Here is a 19222-nt window from a genome sequence, read left to right on the forward strand (position 1 = left end):
AGTTTATTTTGGTTCCCTCAATCTGTTACTTGTAATATAGAACTGTGAATCTAGCATAGATGACATGTCAGATTATTTCCCGAAACCTTTTGGATGTACGAAAAGAGAAGGTTTTGCACAGCAAGTACAGAAACTTATGAAACTTTGGTATTTGACTATATTTTGTTCATGCCCAACCAATAAAAAGTAGATAATAAATTGTGGTTGAAAAGGAAAAATAGAAATGCAGAACACCAGAATGAAAGCAATAGAGACTACAGGACTTAGCAGAACAGACTACTTCAAGGTCAGCAATCACAATCATAGATGACAACAACAAATCCCATCTTGAAACCATTTCTACCATGCTTATCAAGTCATGGAATGGCAGTGTTTGAAAACTGAAATGTATCTATTTCCCAGACATAGCTTTTCTTCTTCTTTCTTTCTGTTCATATCCAACATCAAGGTTCATAACAAAACCAAATGTTCCTAACTGATTGTTATTGACCACTAAAAGAACAATGAATAGAGCAGAAGCCAACATTCAAATTAGTAATTACCCTTTATGTTTACTTCCATCAAGGTGTGTGCATGTGATGAGATAACGTAAACATCAAAATAAACAACACCAAAATCCTCAACTTACCCCAAAAACTAAATATCCTCTCTGCTTGTCTCTATTCAAAATCCTATTATCCAAAACTCAAAGACGACAGCAGTACTCCTCCCAGGTAGATGCAGAACAGCATCAAACCACTACCATGAAAACCAAAGAACAGCATCAAACCACTATAACAAAAGCAACAAACCAATGCATGAGAATTCAGAAGGAAAAAAAGAACAGAATGGACAATCAAATACCCAGATTGATGCTCTTCTTTCCATTTGACTAGAAGAAGAGGAAAATTACAATAAACCATAGCTAATAAACTCATAACACACAATGACGATCATTATAAGCAAGAATAACTACCGATTTGTATAGTGATGACCCCAGAATAGCAGCCAATGTCAAGACAGTCCTTGCCTTCAAACCACTCCTTCTTGAAAACCTTCAATCTACGATCTTCCTCTGCAGATTGACAGCCAACATGTGCAAGAACTAAAATCAAACACAATCAACATGCACCAGCTCAAAATACCACACATTTAAGCCATTCAAAGACAAACCCAACTCAAATACACAAGAATTAAACAAAAAAGACTGAACCTTAGATCAAAACCAGACAGAAAATCAGTATTGGTGGTCACCAAGAGAAGAGAGAGAGAGAGGACCTACGAGACTAGACGTTGGAGAATGACAAACTCAGGTCGGCTAATAAACTCGAGGTCAGATCGGATCTCAAGCTCGAGGTCTGGAGAACGAGATCGGGGACTCAGGGTCAGAGAGTGAGGCAGGGGAACTCGGGGTCAGAGAGCGAGGTCGGGGACTCGGGGTCAGGTTGGAGGCGGCTCCAGTCGGATTAGGTTGGAGAAGGAGGTCGGGACTCAACGCAGGTCAGCTTGGAGAAGGAGGTCGGGACTCGATGCAGGTCAGCTTGGAGAAGGAGGTTTGCCGACAAGGTTCGAGCTGCTGAAGTATAACTGTGAGAGTCGATCGTTATTAGCTAGGGTTCGAAATTTTAGAGAAAGCGGAAAAAAATACTAAGTGTTGGGGGGGAATGAAATAATTGGTCCCCGCGTTCTCAAATTTTTTAAACTTAGTCCCTCCGCGTTTTTTAAAAATTTTCCAACGAAACTTTTCTCATCGTTTCAGTTGGTGACTGATGTCCATAATAACAATAGAAATCGGTTTTTTCACGAACTGATGTTAGCACGGTTTTTAACATCAGGTGCAATCCTGACCGATTTAATAGTGGCGATGTCTAATGACATTATTCTAGTAATGTATTGGTCCTTCCACTTTAAGCCATCCCACCACTCTTGCTCTCCTTCAATGCGGATACTACTACATCCTTGGGCACAGCTGGAGTTGAATGGCATCTTTTTCAGTGCTGGACATCCAGATATATGCATATTCTTCAGATACAGAATATTCAGAGGAATTTCATATATGCTCTTCAACACAGGTAGATATGCCAAATATAGATTTTTAAGTTTTGCAAATGGTTTCCATTCTTTTAACAAACTTCCCATTCCAATCAATTTTCCCCCATCAATAATGTTTTCCATTTCAAGGCAGCCATATACTGATAAAGACTCGAGATTTTGAGCATGGACAATAAGCCATGTCAGTTCCATCAAATTGGAGCAGTAAGCTACCGTTACGTAGTGAAGGCCAAGGAATTAGCAAGATGGTCGTGTCAACATTGGCTCCTGAGGTCCCTGAGCTGCTTGTCTTGCCCTATCAACCTCCAATATCTTAAGTCCAGTATAATTCAAAATTTCAAGCAAATTAAGATCATGATATATCCCCTGTCGCGAAAACCGTAAGTACAGAGTTGTAATGCAGGGTAGTAACCTGTGGTAGCTAAACAATTGTTTAAGAAAAGAGAGACTTCTTATGGTCAACGTCAATTCCTCAAGGTATTTCAAACCCTGCACCTCTTCTTCACCTTTGAAAAGAATTCTATCGGAAGAAACACAACCTGACATTCTCAAAACTTGTAACCTCTGAAAGCTTGATATGGTATTTGGTGGAACAAACTCGAGCACAGATGTCTTCTCCAAGTTCAAATAAAGTAGCCTTTTTAAGGCCTTTAATTCAAGTGGCAACTCTCAACCACTGCAAGTGGCCTAGTGGTTCTTACTTAGTTGGGTGTGCTCCCCAACCTAGGTTCGAACCCCAAAGCTGTCAAAGTGGCCAGGCACTATGCTGCAATGCACAGTTGGAGCATTTCACATGCGCCGAAGAGGTTTATCTTGGGCCTAGAAAGAAAGCCTTTGGGTTACCCTTGACAAAGTAAAAAAAAAAGTGGCAACTCTCGACTGCAAGTTCGTGACAAATTGAGGTGTTGTAATGAAACCAGATTTGAAACTCCAGATGGCAGTCTGGTAAGATCCTTATTTCTAGATAAATCCAACACTTGCAAAGTAGGCATAAAGTCAAAGAAACCATCCACGATTAGCTTCAAATTATTATCCCTAAGAAACAACGTCAGCAGATTGGGACATTTGGGTGTTTCAACTAACTGTTCAATGCGATTAGCAACAAATGACACCCTTTTCGACTTCTCCCATTTTCGGAGAATAGGTGCTTCAATTAACTGGGCACCTGTTTGCACTAGGAAACTCTCGTTCGTTTTCTTAGGATCGCAAGCCAACCACAATGCCATGTCACGAATCACATCATGCATTTTCACTCTATCTCTTACATCTTCCAACAAACATGCATTGAGAAGAGTACCTATAATATGATAAGTCTCATTTCGTGCTTCCTCTACATTAGCATACTTCTCCAGTATTTTCTCACACATCCAAAGATAAAACAATTCATCTCTAGATATGACCGAATCTTCGGGAAACAACGCATAATATAAGAAGCATGATTTGACTTTCTGGCTTGGTAAATTGTTATAACTAAATTTTTAGAGAGGAAACACCTCATCTCCTATACCTGAGAACTCTGAGGCAGATTTTTTCAAGATTTGAATTGCATAATTCCATTCTTGAGGTGTCTTCTTGCAAGCCATGGCCCAACCAATCGTAACTAATGCAAGTGGCAGACCACCACACTCATTTGCCATAATTTCAGCAAGTTTTGGGATATCTAGATGAATAGAAAGTGTTTCTTTTCCAACTTTCTCTTGAAACAATTTGAGAACTGTGTACCGGTCCAAGATCTCCACTCTAATCTTCTTGTGAGCACCCATACGACCGCAAACATCTTCTGACCGAGTTGTGAAGACTATCTTAGAGTTGTAGCTATTGTCTTGGTTAGAAACTGGAACCCCTACTTTGGTCAAATCAACCCAATCCCATATGTCATCCAATAACAACACAAATTTCTTTCTGCTCAAGATGCCGAAGATTTTTTTAGCTTTTTCACTCTGTGCTTTATCCTTCCACTTGTCATCGATGACCCCAACCTCTTTTGCAATCTTATCTTGAACAATCTCAAGTTTGATATCCTTGGAGACAACTATCCAGATTACAAGAGTGAAATCATTCGGACCCTGTAGGAAGTTGTTATTAATTTTGGTAAGGAGGGCAATCTTACCGACACTTGCCATCCCATACAAGCCAATTACTCCAACCTCTCTATCTTCAATATGGCTCCAGACTTTGGCAAACACTGTTTCCATGCCCACAATTAGCTCTAGAGGTCTTTCATTGAAGCTGCAGGGACGTTCTCTACCACCACTAAAGGAATGGATGGATTTCAAAACTTTTTAATTAGTGCGGAATTAGTTTAACGATTAAACTACTAACTAAACATAAAATTCATTCCTTTAACCCATGATCTTGGCTTATTATGATATGTATATAAACATAGCATGCTTAGTAAGGAAGAACAAAGAGGGAGTTTATGTTCTACTCACCCTTGGAGAGTGATTTCAATCCGATCCAAGTAAACCACCAAAGTTCCTCTCCTTGATCTCTCCTTCTGTGTGTTTCCTCCACCTTGAAGCACCTTGGATTAAGAACTCCTTCTTGTGCTTGTAGACTCCTCCTTGATGTTACAAGTAGAGCCACAAAAGGATGTGGTCTCTAAGGATCTTCACCAAGTGAATCAAGAGATGAAGAAAGATGAAAGGAAAGGAAGAAGTATGCAAGTGTTCTTCCTTCCTTGTTATAACACCAACTTATGCAATTAGACAAAGGGAGAACTCTCTCTTACCAACTAAAAGACGATAGTGTGAAGACACACACTATCTCTTTGTCCATGCTTTCACCTTATATAATAGGAAATAACTCCAACTACTAAAAGTGAAATATTGACTTTCACAAAGCCAATATGTTGGCTGGTCTATACATGCTATTGGGCACTAAAATTGTGTCTTGGGCTTTCATTTAAGCCTCACTCAGTGAAGCCCAAGTCCACACCAAAAAACCCGACAATCTTTTAGGCCCAATAGGTTCGGTTTTACCCGAAAATCTAATTATGTCCAAATAATAAATCTAATTAATTATTTGGTCATAACCAACTCTTGTTTAATCTTCTTCATATACAATCTCAAGGATCCACTTATATGGTGTGTGATCTCTTAGGTTCTAATTAACAAGGCAGTGAAGTTTATAGAACCATTCTATTTCGTTTACGAATCAAAACTCCATTTTGATTCTCCCTTGTTATTAGGATCATAAATGTTTATCAATCCTCGGGGACTTCACAAGTCATGAGTGACGTCTTGAAACATATCATGACTACCCTAGTTAATATAGAATTACAAATAACCTATTCAATTGGAATTACAATACAATACGGTCCTTCTCTAACACGATGTTCTAAATCACATCATTGGGGTATGGAATTGATATGTCAATCCCTTAATGTGATTTCTATTCTTATGTGATTCTTAGAATGTGATTAGAAACTCCTTTTTAATCTCATTCAATGCTTTGGTCAAAGACTTATTGAATCACATCTTTGAACATACACCTTATTTACTTAAGGATAGAGATTCCTTATTGTACACTCACATGTCTCTATGACCGAATTGATTATACCAATGAATGCATCAATCATATCCATTAAGGGACATAATATTATTGCATCATCAAGAGTTAATCCACTCACTCATAAGACAACCATGGTGTCTCAGGTCAAAGGACTAATTTGTATTATTGCAATTTAGAGTTCAAGTTTGACATGTAAGTAAAACTCCATACAAGAACTCTAATGATCGCGTTCAGTGTATTCTTTAAGATAAGAGCACTCACATACTTGTATTAGTGTCTCTACACGAATGACAAGAGACATATCATCCTCCATATTGAGCATACATAGTATGTGCTAGTCTTTCCGGATCATCAATGTCCAAATGATAATCCTATGACTAGGAACCTTTTAGGATAAGAGTGTAAAAGAGTAAAGGTCTCACACATCTAACTCTTTAGATTACTTTCTCTTTAACTCATATTCATTGGACCTTGTTCAATCAAATATTAAATATAAGCAATGAACAATAAACTTGCCCTTTTGATTAATAATAATTACAATAATAATTACATCAAAATGATTGTTTTAGGACACAACTCCTTCAACCACCTCTTAGAACACTCCCTTGCTCTTCAAATCAGAGAGTTCCACCAACTTTTTTACCACTTTTTTTCCAAATTTGTAGATGGATATGTAGCTCTTTGAACAGTAACCCCAACAACACAATTTCTCAATTTCTCGAGTACCATCCTTGATAACTTGATTGATGTAGGACAAGATTTTGGCCAATTTCAATCAAAAATCTCGAAAAGAAAGAAGCGTCTTCACATTAAGAAGAATAATTTGAATATTGGAAATTGGTATTCAAATAGGCTTCTTAATGATGGAATTAATCATAAATTACTCTTTTGAATATATCGGGATTCTCAAGCAAAATCTTGATTGAGATTCCAAGCGTAATATTCTTTAGTATCTAGGATTTTATTTCTGATTTTTATTTAATCAGGTTTAATTAGGTTTCCTAGTTTTAGTCTACAATAAATTATTCTTTATGGTTTTCTAGTTGTATTAGGTTTATGCTATGTGCCCTATATAAGGCACCTCTTAGATTGTAATTTTGATTCAAGTTATCAATAAAAAACCAAATATTAGAGAAATTTCTCTATGTTTCTTACGGCTGTGTTCGTAATTGCTAGTGGATTCTAGCTTATCTCATATGGCTTTCGACGCTTGACGGGGCCCTTTACTATCGTGTTCACGCTTCCCGCATCATTGATTGACTTGAGCCTCTACAGTTTCCACCCTCAATATCCAGTTCTGTACTTGGTCTAAGCGCTTAAAGTGCTGCTGCTGCTCAGCAACCTCAACCCTTCTCTTCACATTATTCTTTGAAGACGTTAATTCTTCTAAAGAAATACTCAAATTTTGAAGATTTTCTTCGAGCTTACGCACATAGGATTCTTGTCCAACAATGGATTACACACATAGGATTCTTGTCCAACAATGGAATCCCAGCAGCGAGTAACAACGGCATCGCATGGGCACGAGACTGAGAAGACGTTGCCCATTATTTTTCTTACTTGCAGGAGACTTACTGAAAGAAAGTTCAGAGCAGAAGATCTCTAAACTCTTGAGAGATGATGATAAGAGATAAGGTGGAGAATGTTAGCTATCAGACCTTGACTATCAACACATCAAACCATCAATGCAATGTGGAGGTGGTGGGACTCCCTGTTTTCATGTCTAATGCAGCCAGACGGTGGTGGGACTCACCGGAAGACTCTACAATTAAGCTGTAAAAGCAATGGCTGATCCAGGATTGGAACCTTGGACGGGCTGGATTTCTTAAACAAAAAAAAAAAATTATATATATATATTATGGAGAATCTCAACGGTGCGAGAGAATTTTATTAATTTTTTTAAAAAAGGTACACCTAGTCAGGGGGGGACGTAGTGAGCCTTACCCCTCAAATGTATATCTATACAAAATTAAAAAACAAAATCAACAAAAAATAAACGTGCAATGCAATACAAGAGCCTAAACTAACTAAATCTAACTCTACGAGTTCCACAAGCTTCAAAGTCTTTGATCACCGATTCATTGTCAATAGATTCAGCATATTCCTTCTCAATGTGAAGGACCATACAATCACCAAGAAACTCATCTTTCATCTTGTTTCTAAGTTTATTCTTAATGATGTTCATAGCTGAAAATGCTCTTTCAGTGGTCGCCGTAGAAACAGGAATAGTCAAAACTAGACAAATCAATCTATAAAGCATAGGGAAAAATTCTGACTTCCTTGTTTGAACCAACATTCTGCACAAATCAGAAATGGATTCCAAATTCTGGAACTTTGGATCACTACGCATATCTTTCTCATAATATGCACACTCTAATTCTAGAGCAAACATTTCACTATCAACAAAATCTTCAAGATAAAACTTCTTTGCAAGATTGCATGCATCTTCAGTTTTAAAATTCCTGAAGTTATCACGAGGATCCAAGGTTGAACTAAGTATAAGAAGTTCAGATGTTTGGTCTGAGAATCTTCTATTCAACTCACTCAACTGAAAATCAACTAAAGCATTGAAGACATCTATATGGTAATGATGCTCAACTGTAATGAAACCTCTTTGTTGGCAACCACGACCTGTACCATCCTTATAACGAGCATTCATATCAGGCATATCAATATCATGCTTTTCACAAAAAGATTCTACATTTCTTACCAAGTCATCCCAACCTTCTTCTCTCATCTCTTGAAGAAGTGATTTTGTATGTCCAACAAACTTCATAGCATGTACGAAGTCAAGAGATTTTCGCTGCAATGTCTGACAAAGAACTTCAGTAATTTTCATCAATTTGTGCATTAGAATGGATCCGCCCCTAATTTGTACAAAAAAAAAGCATACATCTAATTTTTTTTTTGGGCTTCAAAATCTCGGACGGGCTCAAGCCCGTCCTAGTCTGTGAATGGATCCGCTCCTGTGTAAAAGTAGCCATGGAAGATATAACCTACATTATTTTTTATTATTTTGGTAATTAACCTAGTTGATTAACCAAAAAGAGGGGAGAAGACCACAGAACAGAGTACAACAAGGTTTTACAGCCATGAATAATAGCTAGGCATATATCAGTCTACTTTTGAAAGTAACTTGGAGGAGAGCAACATCAAAGAAAAGAAACTCAGCTCAAAGACATTTCCTACTTGGAAGCAATTAATAATACTATTAGCCGCTGAAAGTGACATTTTGGAGCGCAAGAAATACTTGAAAGCTTGAGGCTATAATCGAAGACACTTGTTCATCTCACACTTGACCAAAACATGGTTCCAAACAGCAGCGGATTAAGGGTACCCAATAATTAAGTGAAATAAGCAATTCTGTCCAGAGTCAGAGTACCCAACTTCGCCTTAATGGCCAACCACATAATGAAGCTCATTCTAGGAATGTTTTGGCAAAAGTTAAAACTAACCAACTTGGTATCAAATAACTGCAAAGTTAGTACTTCAGCCCATCTGCAGCTCTGAGTTTTACTAGCTTTAATACCACAAAGATCTAGAGTGTATAGAATACTATCCATCTGAAAATATCTACAGTATATAGAATACTAACCCATGAGATAACCGTATCACTTCTGACTTTCTGAGTGCTAAAATCAAGCTCTGTTTCGGCACTGTGAATTAGGCTCTGTTTCGTTACAGAGACCCGAATCTACAGGCAATATCTACAGCCATGAGCAACAAATGCCCTGTACCTGCAGCTTTTAATGCTACAACTTCGTCAGAGAGAATACCTGCTACAAATAGCATGTCTGCTGACCATTCTATTCCAACTATGAAAACTTACTTATAAGAGCATTTCCACCGGTCTCGTTTTGACCGGGCACCAGCAGGGATTGATGATGTGGTGACCGAGCTGTAGGAAAATTTTGCTTCCACCGGCCCAAGCTTGACCAGCCAAGTTTTGGCTTTGCATGACCAAGTCCAAAAAAAAGGGCAAGGCCGTGACTATTTTCCTAACCCAGTCTGCCTAGCTGCTAGCTCGGCCCGAGTTCCACACTTGGGTGACGTCAGCCACTAACACCCAGAGAGAGACGCGAAGGAGGAGAGCGTGGAACACAAGGACGACGCAGGAAGGGCCGCAACGCGTGTGCGGCAGTTTTTTGTCACGTAGCGACAGAGAGTGGGCCGGGGCAGCGACACGTGCACAGGAGCCGTTGGCTGAACATAATTTTTGAATCCAACGGTCCTTTAATCTGGGCCGTTGGTTTCAATTGAATTTGAGATCCGACGGTGGTCCAATTAATATGTATTTATAGGCTTGTAACGGTGGTCCAATGAAGATGATAATACCGAAGAGAAAAGGCGATGGACGGATGAGGAAGATGTTCAATTGTGCAAGTTTGGAAAGCTGTAAGCCAAAATCCGGCTGTGAGCACAAATCAGAAAAAAAAAAAAACGACTTATGGAGGCGCGTGAAGCGACAGTTTGTCGCAAATTGGCCCAAGAGCCGATCAGCTTCCTCTTTGCAGGGAAGGTGAAAAATTTTGAAGGTGTTGAACTCTTTGAGTAGCAGTGTGCATTAAGACAAGCGAAAAATTGGTATAAGAGCGGTTCGAATGCGGTTGATGAGGTATGTATTTGTTGATAAATCATTTAATTTGTTGATACATTATAGTAAAATATTACTTGATAAATAATGTAGTAATTATAATATCGTTTTAATTGTAGTACTTGTTTTTCGTTATAATTAAAATAATTAGTTGATAGATAATGATGTAATTACAACGATGTTTATATTTGTACTTATTGATTTTTATTGTAAAACGGTGAGATACTTTCTTATTAAAGTTATGACATTTATAATAGATGACCCTTCATAATAGCGTTTATATTTGTACTAATTGCATTTTTTTATTAATTTTTTTAATTACGTAGCAAGATGAAGCACAAAAATTGTGGCATGTCGGGATGAAGAGAAGAGGGAAGACCAGAAGACACCTGTTTCAGAGTTTTGATAGTTACGCTGTTGTGGAGGGCTTTGCACAATTTAAAGACAACCATACATCCGGAGGAACATCAAATGAAGGAAGTCAACATACGCACACCCAACCAATTGCTGAAAATTCTCCCATCAACTTGGACATGGATGTAGATGAGGTCATTGCAGGTGAAACTGCAGATCCTAATGTGAGGCCTCAAGGAAGGAAGGCTGCGAAAGAAGCAATTCGGAAAGGAAAGAAGGCAGCGAAAGATCAAAGTCTTTTGTCAAGCGCTGTCGAGAGTATAGCGAACAACCCAAAAGAGGCAACCGCTAGCAAGAAAAAACTCGATGAGGAATTCGCTCGAAGTCTCCAAGAGGAAAATCAACGAGAATGTATCCGATTGCAAATGGAAATGCGAAAAGAGGCATTCCTATGACAAGAGAGGGAAGAGCGTATTATGGAGATGGATACAAGTCAAATGATGCCAACTAAAAAGCGTTATTGGTCAAGAAAGCAAAAGAAGATAGGGGAGAGAGAAGATCTTGGCGAGCAGACGCCGCCTCCTATGGGTGGATACTATCCGCAACCCAATTTTGGTGGTGCATTCCCTCAACCAAATTTTGGTGGTCCATTCCCACAACCTCCTTACCCCGGTGCATACCCACAACCACCTTACCCCGATGCATACCGACAACCACCTTACCCCGATGGATTCCCACAATCTCCCTTCACCGGTGGATTCACACTACCTCCCTTCACCGGTGGTTCCCACAACCCCCTTACTCCGGTGGATATTATCGGCAACCACCTTACCTCGGGAGATATCCTACACAACCACAATTTTCACATTTCTCTACGGGTGATTCCACCAACCCTAACCCTAATGATGACCCTTCAAACACAAATTGGATTCCTAGAGAGGATGAGGATCATGATTTGAATAATTAGGTGATTATGCATGTTGTGTAATTGTATTGTACTTATTCCTAGTTTTTCATTTATGTAAGCAGAAATTTTATGAAATAAAAGTTGTATTTGAAAATTCTGACATTAATTATCCATAAATCTCCATTATTACCATCTATTTACATCAAATCTATTTCAATTTTTCAATAAAAAAATAAATAAATTCAATGAACAGTAAATCTGACTAGTCAAGAAACAGAACGGGTGGAAACCTATGTCCAGTGGCAGTGAATAGTTTCTTGACTGGTCGACCCTTTGGCTTTTCGACCTTGACATTTCTTGACTACGGATGGACTTGCTCTAAGTGGAGAAAAACATTAAAGAAGAGATATATCAAGAATTGGCTGTAAAAAGATATAAAAATAAAAAAATAAATAAAATAAAATAAAATAAAATAAAATAAAATAAAATAAAAGCAGGAACTGCTCTGGTTGTCTGCTATGCTAACAGCTACCCTCGAGCAAAACAAGTAGGACGCATAGCAAGTATCACACATTTTTTGTTCATATTAACCACAATTAATAGTCCCTTGAGCAAAAGTAGTACGCATGACAAGTATTACACATTTTTGTTCACATTATCACAATCAATAGTTGGAAGAGGAGCATAACATTGTGAATGTTAGCACACATAAGGTGAATTTCAGAGGCCATACACAATAATGTATATGCACGCACGCACACAGAAGCTTATACTAAGTACCATTCTTAAAGGTACCAAATAGGATGTCGTTAAACTAATATGATTTCTGAGATATTTCACACAAACATAACTCTGCAGTCTGCAACATTTGCCAACTGAACAAAATTACGAAAAAAGATATTCCAAATCCCTTTTATTCTGGGGTAGCTTGTATTCTAGTGAAATATCATTTTCCTGATTCAACAGAGCTGGCTTCCTATGAATCATGTCCAGAATGCTATGCCATGCCTTGCCTTGAGAACATGTCAAACCCCTATCCGTTCAACAAAACTAAGGTGTTAGAAGAAAACACACTAGTTATCCATATAGAAGCGAACAGAGAAACAGAAATAATTCTTTTCCATGAAGCACTCAAAACTCAGCACTCCACCTTCCTATGTACAAGAGGAATTTCTTCAATCCAATCAGCATAGATGCGGCTCATTTTCTCAAGTTCATTCCAGTCGAAGTTGCCGTCCATAACTTGCACATTTCTAGAAGTAGTACAAGTCTTAGTCTCCACAGCAGTGTAGCCACAGAGCTTCCTTAGCACTGTAAAACCATGAGACATCTCACAATCTTAGTTCTCTGAGAATCATTGTACATCCCATAAGATTGAGTCTGTCTTTAAGCAAGAAAAGGGGCATTGAAGAATGGGAATTATCAGAAATCAAGGAATTACATATGTTCTAGATATCATGAACTGATTCAAATTCATCATTGGACATGACTAAACAATTTTTTTTTTTTTTATAAGAAAAGGGGATTAGGCGATATTAGCTCCTCGGAGGCAGACAATAACAGATGCAGTATTTGCAACACCGATACAAAATGTAGGTTTATGTACTAAAATTCAGCTAATAAAAAAGGAAAAATGGATGCCAGTCCACAAAAAGTGATACATAACATATGGATCTTTTCTTTAAATTTTTTACAACTAATGCACAAGAAATAATGCCGTCCAAATGCAAAGTCCTGTAAGCAGTCCAATTTACATTTGTTGTTCAGAAACTTATTTGGGTTTAGTTCACACTTCTTTGAAGAAGTAAAGCTATAACGAGCCTAGGCAAAGGAATCTAGAGCTCTTATGGGCCATATGAGATTACTGTAGTCTATTGCCTATATTGATGAAGTCATTTGATTAATGTCAAACTGCCAAGTTTTTCCACTTATTGATGCAAAACCAGAAGTTGTTTTATCTATCTAACACAAAAGCAGAAATTTCTTCTATTCTTTGTTTCCTTTTTGGTATAATAAACCAGAAGTTCTATGTAACATAACTTAGTCCCAGCTCCCAGTCTTCTATATTATAAACATACATGACTAATACTAAGGGTGATATGACATCTTAATGTTCATAGCAAAAGGAAACAACATCAAAACTACGTCATGCACATCGAAATATGCCAAGAGAAAATGATGCAATCATATTAAATAAGAACAATGAACATTTCGAACATATCAAACACAGAACTGTTCTATTACCGGCATGTCCATGAGCAAAGCTTCCACTGGCCATGCAGGTATTACTCAGCATCCCTCTCCCAGCTGCAACAGAGCTTTGCTGCCTAAAATGCCTGCCTCCACTCACTCCATTAGTGTCAACATCCAAACCCAGAGACCTCTTGCCCCCAAATTGCCCAGAGCCACTAATTTGAGACCCTTTAGACCCACTAGTCAAAATGATCACTGACTCATCTCTGATACTTTTCGGAATCACATGACGAAAGCGGCATTTCTCTCCATATGTGCATTTCCCCTCATTCAAGAACAACTTGCAAAGTCGAAGTTCATCACAAGTTCTGTGACGAGCATACTCAGTCCTACCCAACATGCCCTTCTCATTCTCCGAACTACCCAAAGTGTTGCGGATTTCTTCAATGCCGTGAGCATAGAGACATGCCTCACCATAATGGCAACCACCCCGTTGGAAGTTATTGCACAGTCGGGTCTTGTAATGCAACCACTTATATCTCCTCTCAATAACCATTGAGTCTGACCCAACCTTAGAGACTCTGGGTTTCTTGAAAGCTTGGTGGTGTCCAGTGTCCGATACAGCTTCGAATTCTTGACCCTCTCTCGGAAATGGAGTGAAGAATTGGCAGGTTGATTGAAGATTACTCATGTTGGTACAGTTTAAAGCTTAAAAACCAACTCAGAAGATCAAAGTTTTTGGTGGACCCAGAAGCAAAATTGTGGTGAGTATCTGGTTAGAGCTGAAATCTAAGAAACCCAGATGCTGAAATGAGACCCATTCTCACAGTACAGGTGAAGATGATGAGTTGGGAATGGAGTCCATGGAAGTATATATCAAGAAAACCCAGATGTAATTTGACCCAGAAACACGAGGATTTAGTGAAATGGGAAGGTAACGAATGAAACTCTCTAACTATGCAATTGATATGAATTATGAAGAGACATTACGAGTCTCAGCTGAGAGTAAAAAAGAAGAAAACCCCGAGTGTAGAGTGAGCAATTAGCTGGCGCCACACTCGTGCCAATTTTTTTTCTTTGGTGATTCTCTTTTTTCTTTTCTTTTTTTTTTTTGGTCTAATTTCTTCCGGCTTAATTGAAAACAAGCCCAATTTTCTTTTTCTAAAAAGTAACCGATAAATTTCAATTTTCTTTTAGGAAAATTTATCATTTTTGTCATTCAACTATGACTCAATCGATACTTTAGTCACTCTATTTTTAAAAATATCACTTTAGTCACTTTAGTTTAGACTTACTTTTTAACTTTAGTAATTGCCGTTAAAAACTTCATTACACACCGTTAAAACTAAAGACATTTTAGTCCAATTACTAAAAAATATTAAAATTGAGAATAATTTAAAAAAGAAAAAAATACACAATTATATTTGGCTTCTTTATTGGAAAACCCAAAAGGATCAAGGTTTTGAGAACTAAGTAAAATAATCTCTGAGAAAAGTTCAAAACTTTTAATTTCTTTTGGCCAAAATATCTTGAAAATAAAAAAGAAAAAAAGAGGAATGCGGTACTCAATTTGACCAAAATGCCCTGAAAATATGAGTTATTTACAAGAATTTAATAGTAAAGTTGACGGCAGTGACCAAAGTGATAGACAATATTTAAGTTCAGTGACTAAAGTGAAATTACTAAAGGTATAGTGACTAAAGTGTCGACCGAGTCATAATTGGGTTATCAAAATGATAATTTTTCCTTTCTTTTATGCTGAAAAAAAAAATAACTAATTTTGTTGTTATTGTTTATGTCCTTAGAAAATAAACTAATTTTCTCTTTTAGAATAATTAATCAGATCAATCAATAGAGGCGGTAGGTACATCTAGATATTCGGGCAAACTTTTTATTTTTACAACTTAGTTTAATTTATTTTAATTTAGTTAATAAAAAATTTGTCAAAAATAACTTAAATAAGTATTTTATAATTTTATCCCTACTTTAACAGAGTAATGGAAGGAAATTCTAAACTCTAAACTCTAAAGAGGCTAACGGAGGGATAATACAGGTACCACCAAGCTCCCTCAAGATTTGTAGGCACCAAAAAATGTATTTCGTGATAGTTCACGTACCATATGAGGATTTAACCCTTAATGGGAGACTTTTTTGTGGGCAAATATGTGTTCATTTTTTTTTTATAGGCGAGTTTTGTTGAAACACATATTCATCAACAAATGTGTGTCCGTCTATATTTTAAATTTTATGAAAGGCTTTTAATGACAATAGAAGTTTTACTGTACATTAATATACCGATACGTCAAATAGACATAAATTTATACAAATGTAGACTTATTCAATACAACAATAGAGAGGTCTCAAATTAGTCTAATGCATGAAGCCAGTCTAACTCTAAATTGGACTAGTCAACTTAATGTATCGGCAGTTCAGCACTTTGATACAATATACACGAATCTACCACATCCTAAACAAGCACGCCCGATTGTCTGAAATCTCAACATAACCTCCCCTCATTTGACAATGCCAAAAGCAGAGAGCAAGGCAAGAAACCTAATTCCAACAGCAGTCGGTCTAAGGCAAACAAGAAAGACAAGCTGAGCCGCAAGGTAGCATACTAGAATTAGCTCCATGCAAGAGGCAGCAGAATCAGTATGATAGTGGAAATGGTACTTGTAAAAGCCTCTACATGCCAGTTCCAATCCAGTTTCATGTATAGAGCTCATTCAAAAACATCCAGTTAAAAAAAGCCATACAGTAAAAAAGGTAAGTATAAATTTGAGCGGAGCAAAAAAAAAAAAAAAAATTGGAACAAATCTTCCTTTATTCCAGTACACAAATATCAAACCAATTGTCTATTGAAGCTTCTTAATCCCAGGAAACGAGGGGAGAACTGCAATCAGAGCATCACCATATCCAACAGGTTCTATTAAGAAAACAGTTCACGTTAGAACTCACAACTAAATCCCTACATCAAAAGAACTAAAGCAAAGCCTGACAGCCAAACTTACCACCATCTTCCCGTAGTATCTTGATGACCTCCCCGGCCACATCAGACTTCAAAAGAAACAAAGAATGAGTCAAGCATTTAATTAAAAAAAAATTAATAAGAAAAGAGTTGGATTAAAGCTGGGTACAATGAGAAAATCAAACAACCCTGCCTCTCTCATCTGCCACATACCTCAATTGGAAGCTCTCCTCCTAGCTGTTCGATGTAGCAAATCACTTGGCCCTCTTTCACTATTTGTTTCTGTTGCATAACAATTCAAAAAATTAGAAGAATCAGTTAAAACTTAAAAGACAAAAAAATGCTATTACATCGTCAAGTATATTATGAAGTGTTTTGCTAAGGTTACAAGTGTATTGGATTTCGGCATAGGGTATTGAAGTGAAAGGGGTTTACTAAATGATAAAAGCAAGAAGTCAAAATTAGACATAAAGTTCAGGAACTCAGTTTCATTATTCACTTTTTAGTTGTCTACATCAACCGGTATCAAACCTATATTTCAATCTCTGCTACTGTTTCACTTGCCTCCAACTAGTAGGCAATCAACCTGTACTGTTGGCAATGCCCTCAAGCCACTGCACCCTCAAGCCAGACCTCACTTCTATTCCAGAGCCAGAACTTTGTACTTAACTTCTTACATAATTAGGACTCTTGTGGCATTTTTAATTTATACTAGTCCTACCGAGGTTCTTCTTTTAATCCTAAACTTTTGTTCTTTTATGTTGGAGCAGTTTGATTGAGCTTTATAGACTAGGAAAAAGAAAAAGGGAAGAAAGAAAAATATGACAGAGAAGTCTAGAGGAATAGTTTGACGGATTTATACCATTCACTCCATTTCATATGACTGAGCAAGAAGTACAGCCCCTAGAATAACTTACTAAGAATCTCTCAAACCATTAACTTTCTGACTCATGTAGGATCAAACAGATTCCTGTTTCCTGGTCTTCTATTTACAAACTGGATACTCCAGAAATTTTCCCTTTAAATTAAGAAGGTTCTCCAAAATATATATATATATATATATATATATATATATATATATATATATATATATATATATATAAACTGTACCTCTTTACATGATGGAGGAGCACGCTTTCCCTTTATTGTTCGAGATCTTCTAAATGACCCCACCTGCACCATTGGTAGTTTTAGTACCCAAATTCGTAGATAATGGATAGAACTCAATTTAAGTGCTTACTCGTGGAGACTGAATTAACACCAAGCCATCATCAGCAGCTTTATCTAATAATGTTTGGATATCTCTTGAAGAAGGTTCTGGTCTAGTAATAGCTAAAGATTGTGAAGGAACTGATCCATTTGATTCGGGTGCTTCAGCAGGTGTACTTGCACTGACAGGAGCAGGAATTGGAGGAGGTGGAGTGCTACCTTCTTCAGTCAACTCCCTCACCACATGTAACTGAAATCCACCGAGCTGATTATAGAAGGGGAATCCGTGATATTAATACATAGGAAACAAAAGGACAAAAAGGAGAGAGAACAGGAATGAAATAGTTATGCTTAAGCAATAAAAAAAAAATGCAATATACAATTCAATCTAATCATCAAAGAAGAAAACAATTCAGCTTACTTTTAACTCAACCTCTGCAACTGAACTTGTATCGCATATTGTTGTAAGCAGAGACTGTATCTGCAGACAATATCAAACCAAAATATTAGTTTCCAACTGACAACTACTATGTTGGACCAATAGGGTTCCTCCGGAGGCCTCCAGAGCCTTATTGTTTGACAATGTAAATTGTGGATGCCCTAGAGGCTTCCAAATTTAATTATAGTCTTTTAGTATCAAAAAAAAAAAAAAACTGACAACTACTATGAAGAGGAGCATAGCATGGATGAAATTAATAAAATAATCTTTCCTTAAGAGATGAACTTAAAGGAAATAGATGAATATATCTGGAATATTTCACCAAACCATCCAGGTCTTTAATAGTCCAAACCTGACAATACATACTTCCAAGCCTACATGGATTAAAATTATCTCAACCATTCCATGTTCTACGTATTAAAATAGCATCGTCTTCTGATAGTACAATGATCAATAAGAGGATATCTTGCATGCAGTAATCTAATATATCCATCCCCTCTTTTCAACATTAGCCAGAAATAAATAACCAAAACTTGTGCATTGAAATACAACCATTAAGTTTACGCAAGTCATACATCTAGAATTTAAAACAATTTAGAGTAATCTGCAAAATTATAGGCCTCTGTAACACATCGCACAAATGTTCTGGGTTGGAAGCTCCATGTTGAACATGGAACCAAATGGACAAGTCATTTGTGTATCTAACCCAGTTTAGCCACATGCTGGACATCACCCAGTCTAATTTAAATTTACCCACAATTTTTGGCTCATCCAACCACATACGGGAGAGCATCTTCAGCTCCATGTTGAACATGGAACCAAATGGACAAGTCATTTGTGTATCTAACCCGGTTTAGCCACATGCTGGACATCACCCGGTCTAATTTAAATTTACCCACATTTTTTGGCTCATCCAACCACATACGAGAGAGCATCTTCAGAATACAAAATTTTGCATTCAATAATCTAAGCCCTACAGCAACTATATAGAATCTTCGATCTATCCACCGATTG

At 37.3% G+C, this 19222-nt stretch overlaps 3 protein-coding genes, 1 long non-coding RNA gene and 1 pseudogene across 5 annotated transcripts in view; all 5 read right to left on the minus strand.

Annotated features, from left to right (window-relative positions):
- Positions 1–351: 351 nt before the first annotated feature.
- LOC133739050 (uncharacterized) lies at positions 352–1627 on the minus strand. The gene is made up of 3 exons (XR_009860428.1): positions 1262–1627; positions 956–1054; positions 352–738 (listed from the first exon to the last, which is right to left on the minus strand). It is a non-coding gene; the product is annotated as an uncharacterized LOC133739050 (long non-coding RNA).
- A 152-nt stretch (positions 1628–1779) lies between these two features.
- On the minus strand, positions 1780–7092 carry LOC133729202 (probable disease resistance protein At5g63020; annotated as a pseudogene).
- Positions 7093–7567: 475 nt separating this feature from the next.
- LOC133729213 (uncharacterized) lies at positions 7568–8395 on the minus strand. The gene has a single exon (XM_062156703.1). It carries the CDS (start codon positions 8393–8395, stop codon positions 7568–7570), a length of 828 nt encoding a protein of 275 aa, XP_062012687.1.
- Positions 8396–12006: 3611 nt separating this feature from the next.
- LOC133739063 (uncharacterized) lies at positions 12007–14621 on the minus strand. The gene is made up of 3 exons (XM_062166779.1): positions 13644–14621; positions 12550–12710; positions 12007–12432 (listed from the first exon to the last, which is right to left on the minus strand). The coding sequence occupies exons 1-3, from the start codon at positions 14281–14283 to the stop codon at positions 12397–12399; spliced, it is 837 nt and encodes a 278-aa protein (XP_062022763.1). The 5' UTR covers positions 14284–14621; the 3' UTR covers positions 12007–12396.
- Positions 14622–15884: 1263 nt separating this feature from the next.
- LOC133725135 (uncharacterized) overlaps positions 15885–19222 on the minus strand; it is a 6051-nt gene continuing 2713 nt past the window's right edge. The window contains exons 4-9 of one of the 2 annotated variants that reach the window (XM_062152268.1): positions 18191–18250; positions 17801–18019; positions 17671–17733; positions 16774–16842; positions 16604–16649; positions 15885–16518 (exon numbers count right to left, since the gene is read on the minus strand). In XM_062152268.1, coding sequence (XP_062008252.1) covers positions 16448–16518; positions 16604–16649; positions 16774–16842; positions 17671–17733; positions 17801–18019; positions 18191–18250 — 528 coding nt within the window. In that variant the 3' untranslated portion in view covers positions 15885–16447. Of the gene's footprint in view, positions 16519–16603; positions 16650–16773; positions 16843–17670; positions 17734–17800; positions 18035–18190; positions 18251–19222 lie in introns of both variants that reach the window. The other variant, XM_062152267.1, reaches the window with a different exon arrangement.

The sequence above is a fragment of the Rosa rugosa genome, chromosome 1 (genome assembly GCF_958449725.1).
Source record: "Rosa rugosa chromosome 1, drRosRugo1.1, whole genome shotgun sequence".
Classification (NCBI taxonomy): Eukaryota; Viridiplantae; Streptophyta; class Magnoliopsida; order Rosales; family Rosaceae; genus Rosa; species Rosa rugosa.

Coding starts and splice junctions, on each gene's coding strand:
- LOC133729213 (XM_062156703.1), bottom strand. CDS start 8,395: ATGCACAAATTGATGAAAATTACTGAAGTTCTTTGTCAGACATTGCAG.
- LOC133739063 (XM_062166779.1), bottom strand. CDS start 14,283: ATGAGTAATCTTCAATCAACCTGCCAATTCTTCACTCCATTTCCGAGA. Junction 12,711..13,643: donor CTTTGCTCATGGACATGCCG/GTAATAGAACAG, acceptor ATGGTTTTACAG/TGCTAAGGAAGCTCTGTGGC. Junction 12,433..12,549: donor TTCCTCTTGTACATAGGAAG/GTGGAGTGCTGA, acceptor TTGAACGGATAG/GGGTTTGACATGTTCTCAAG.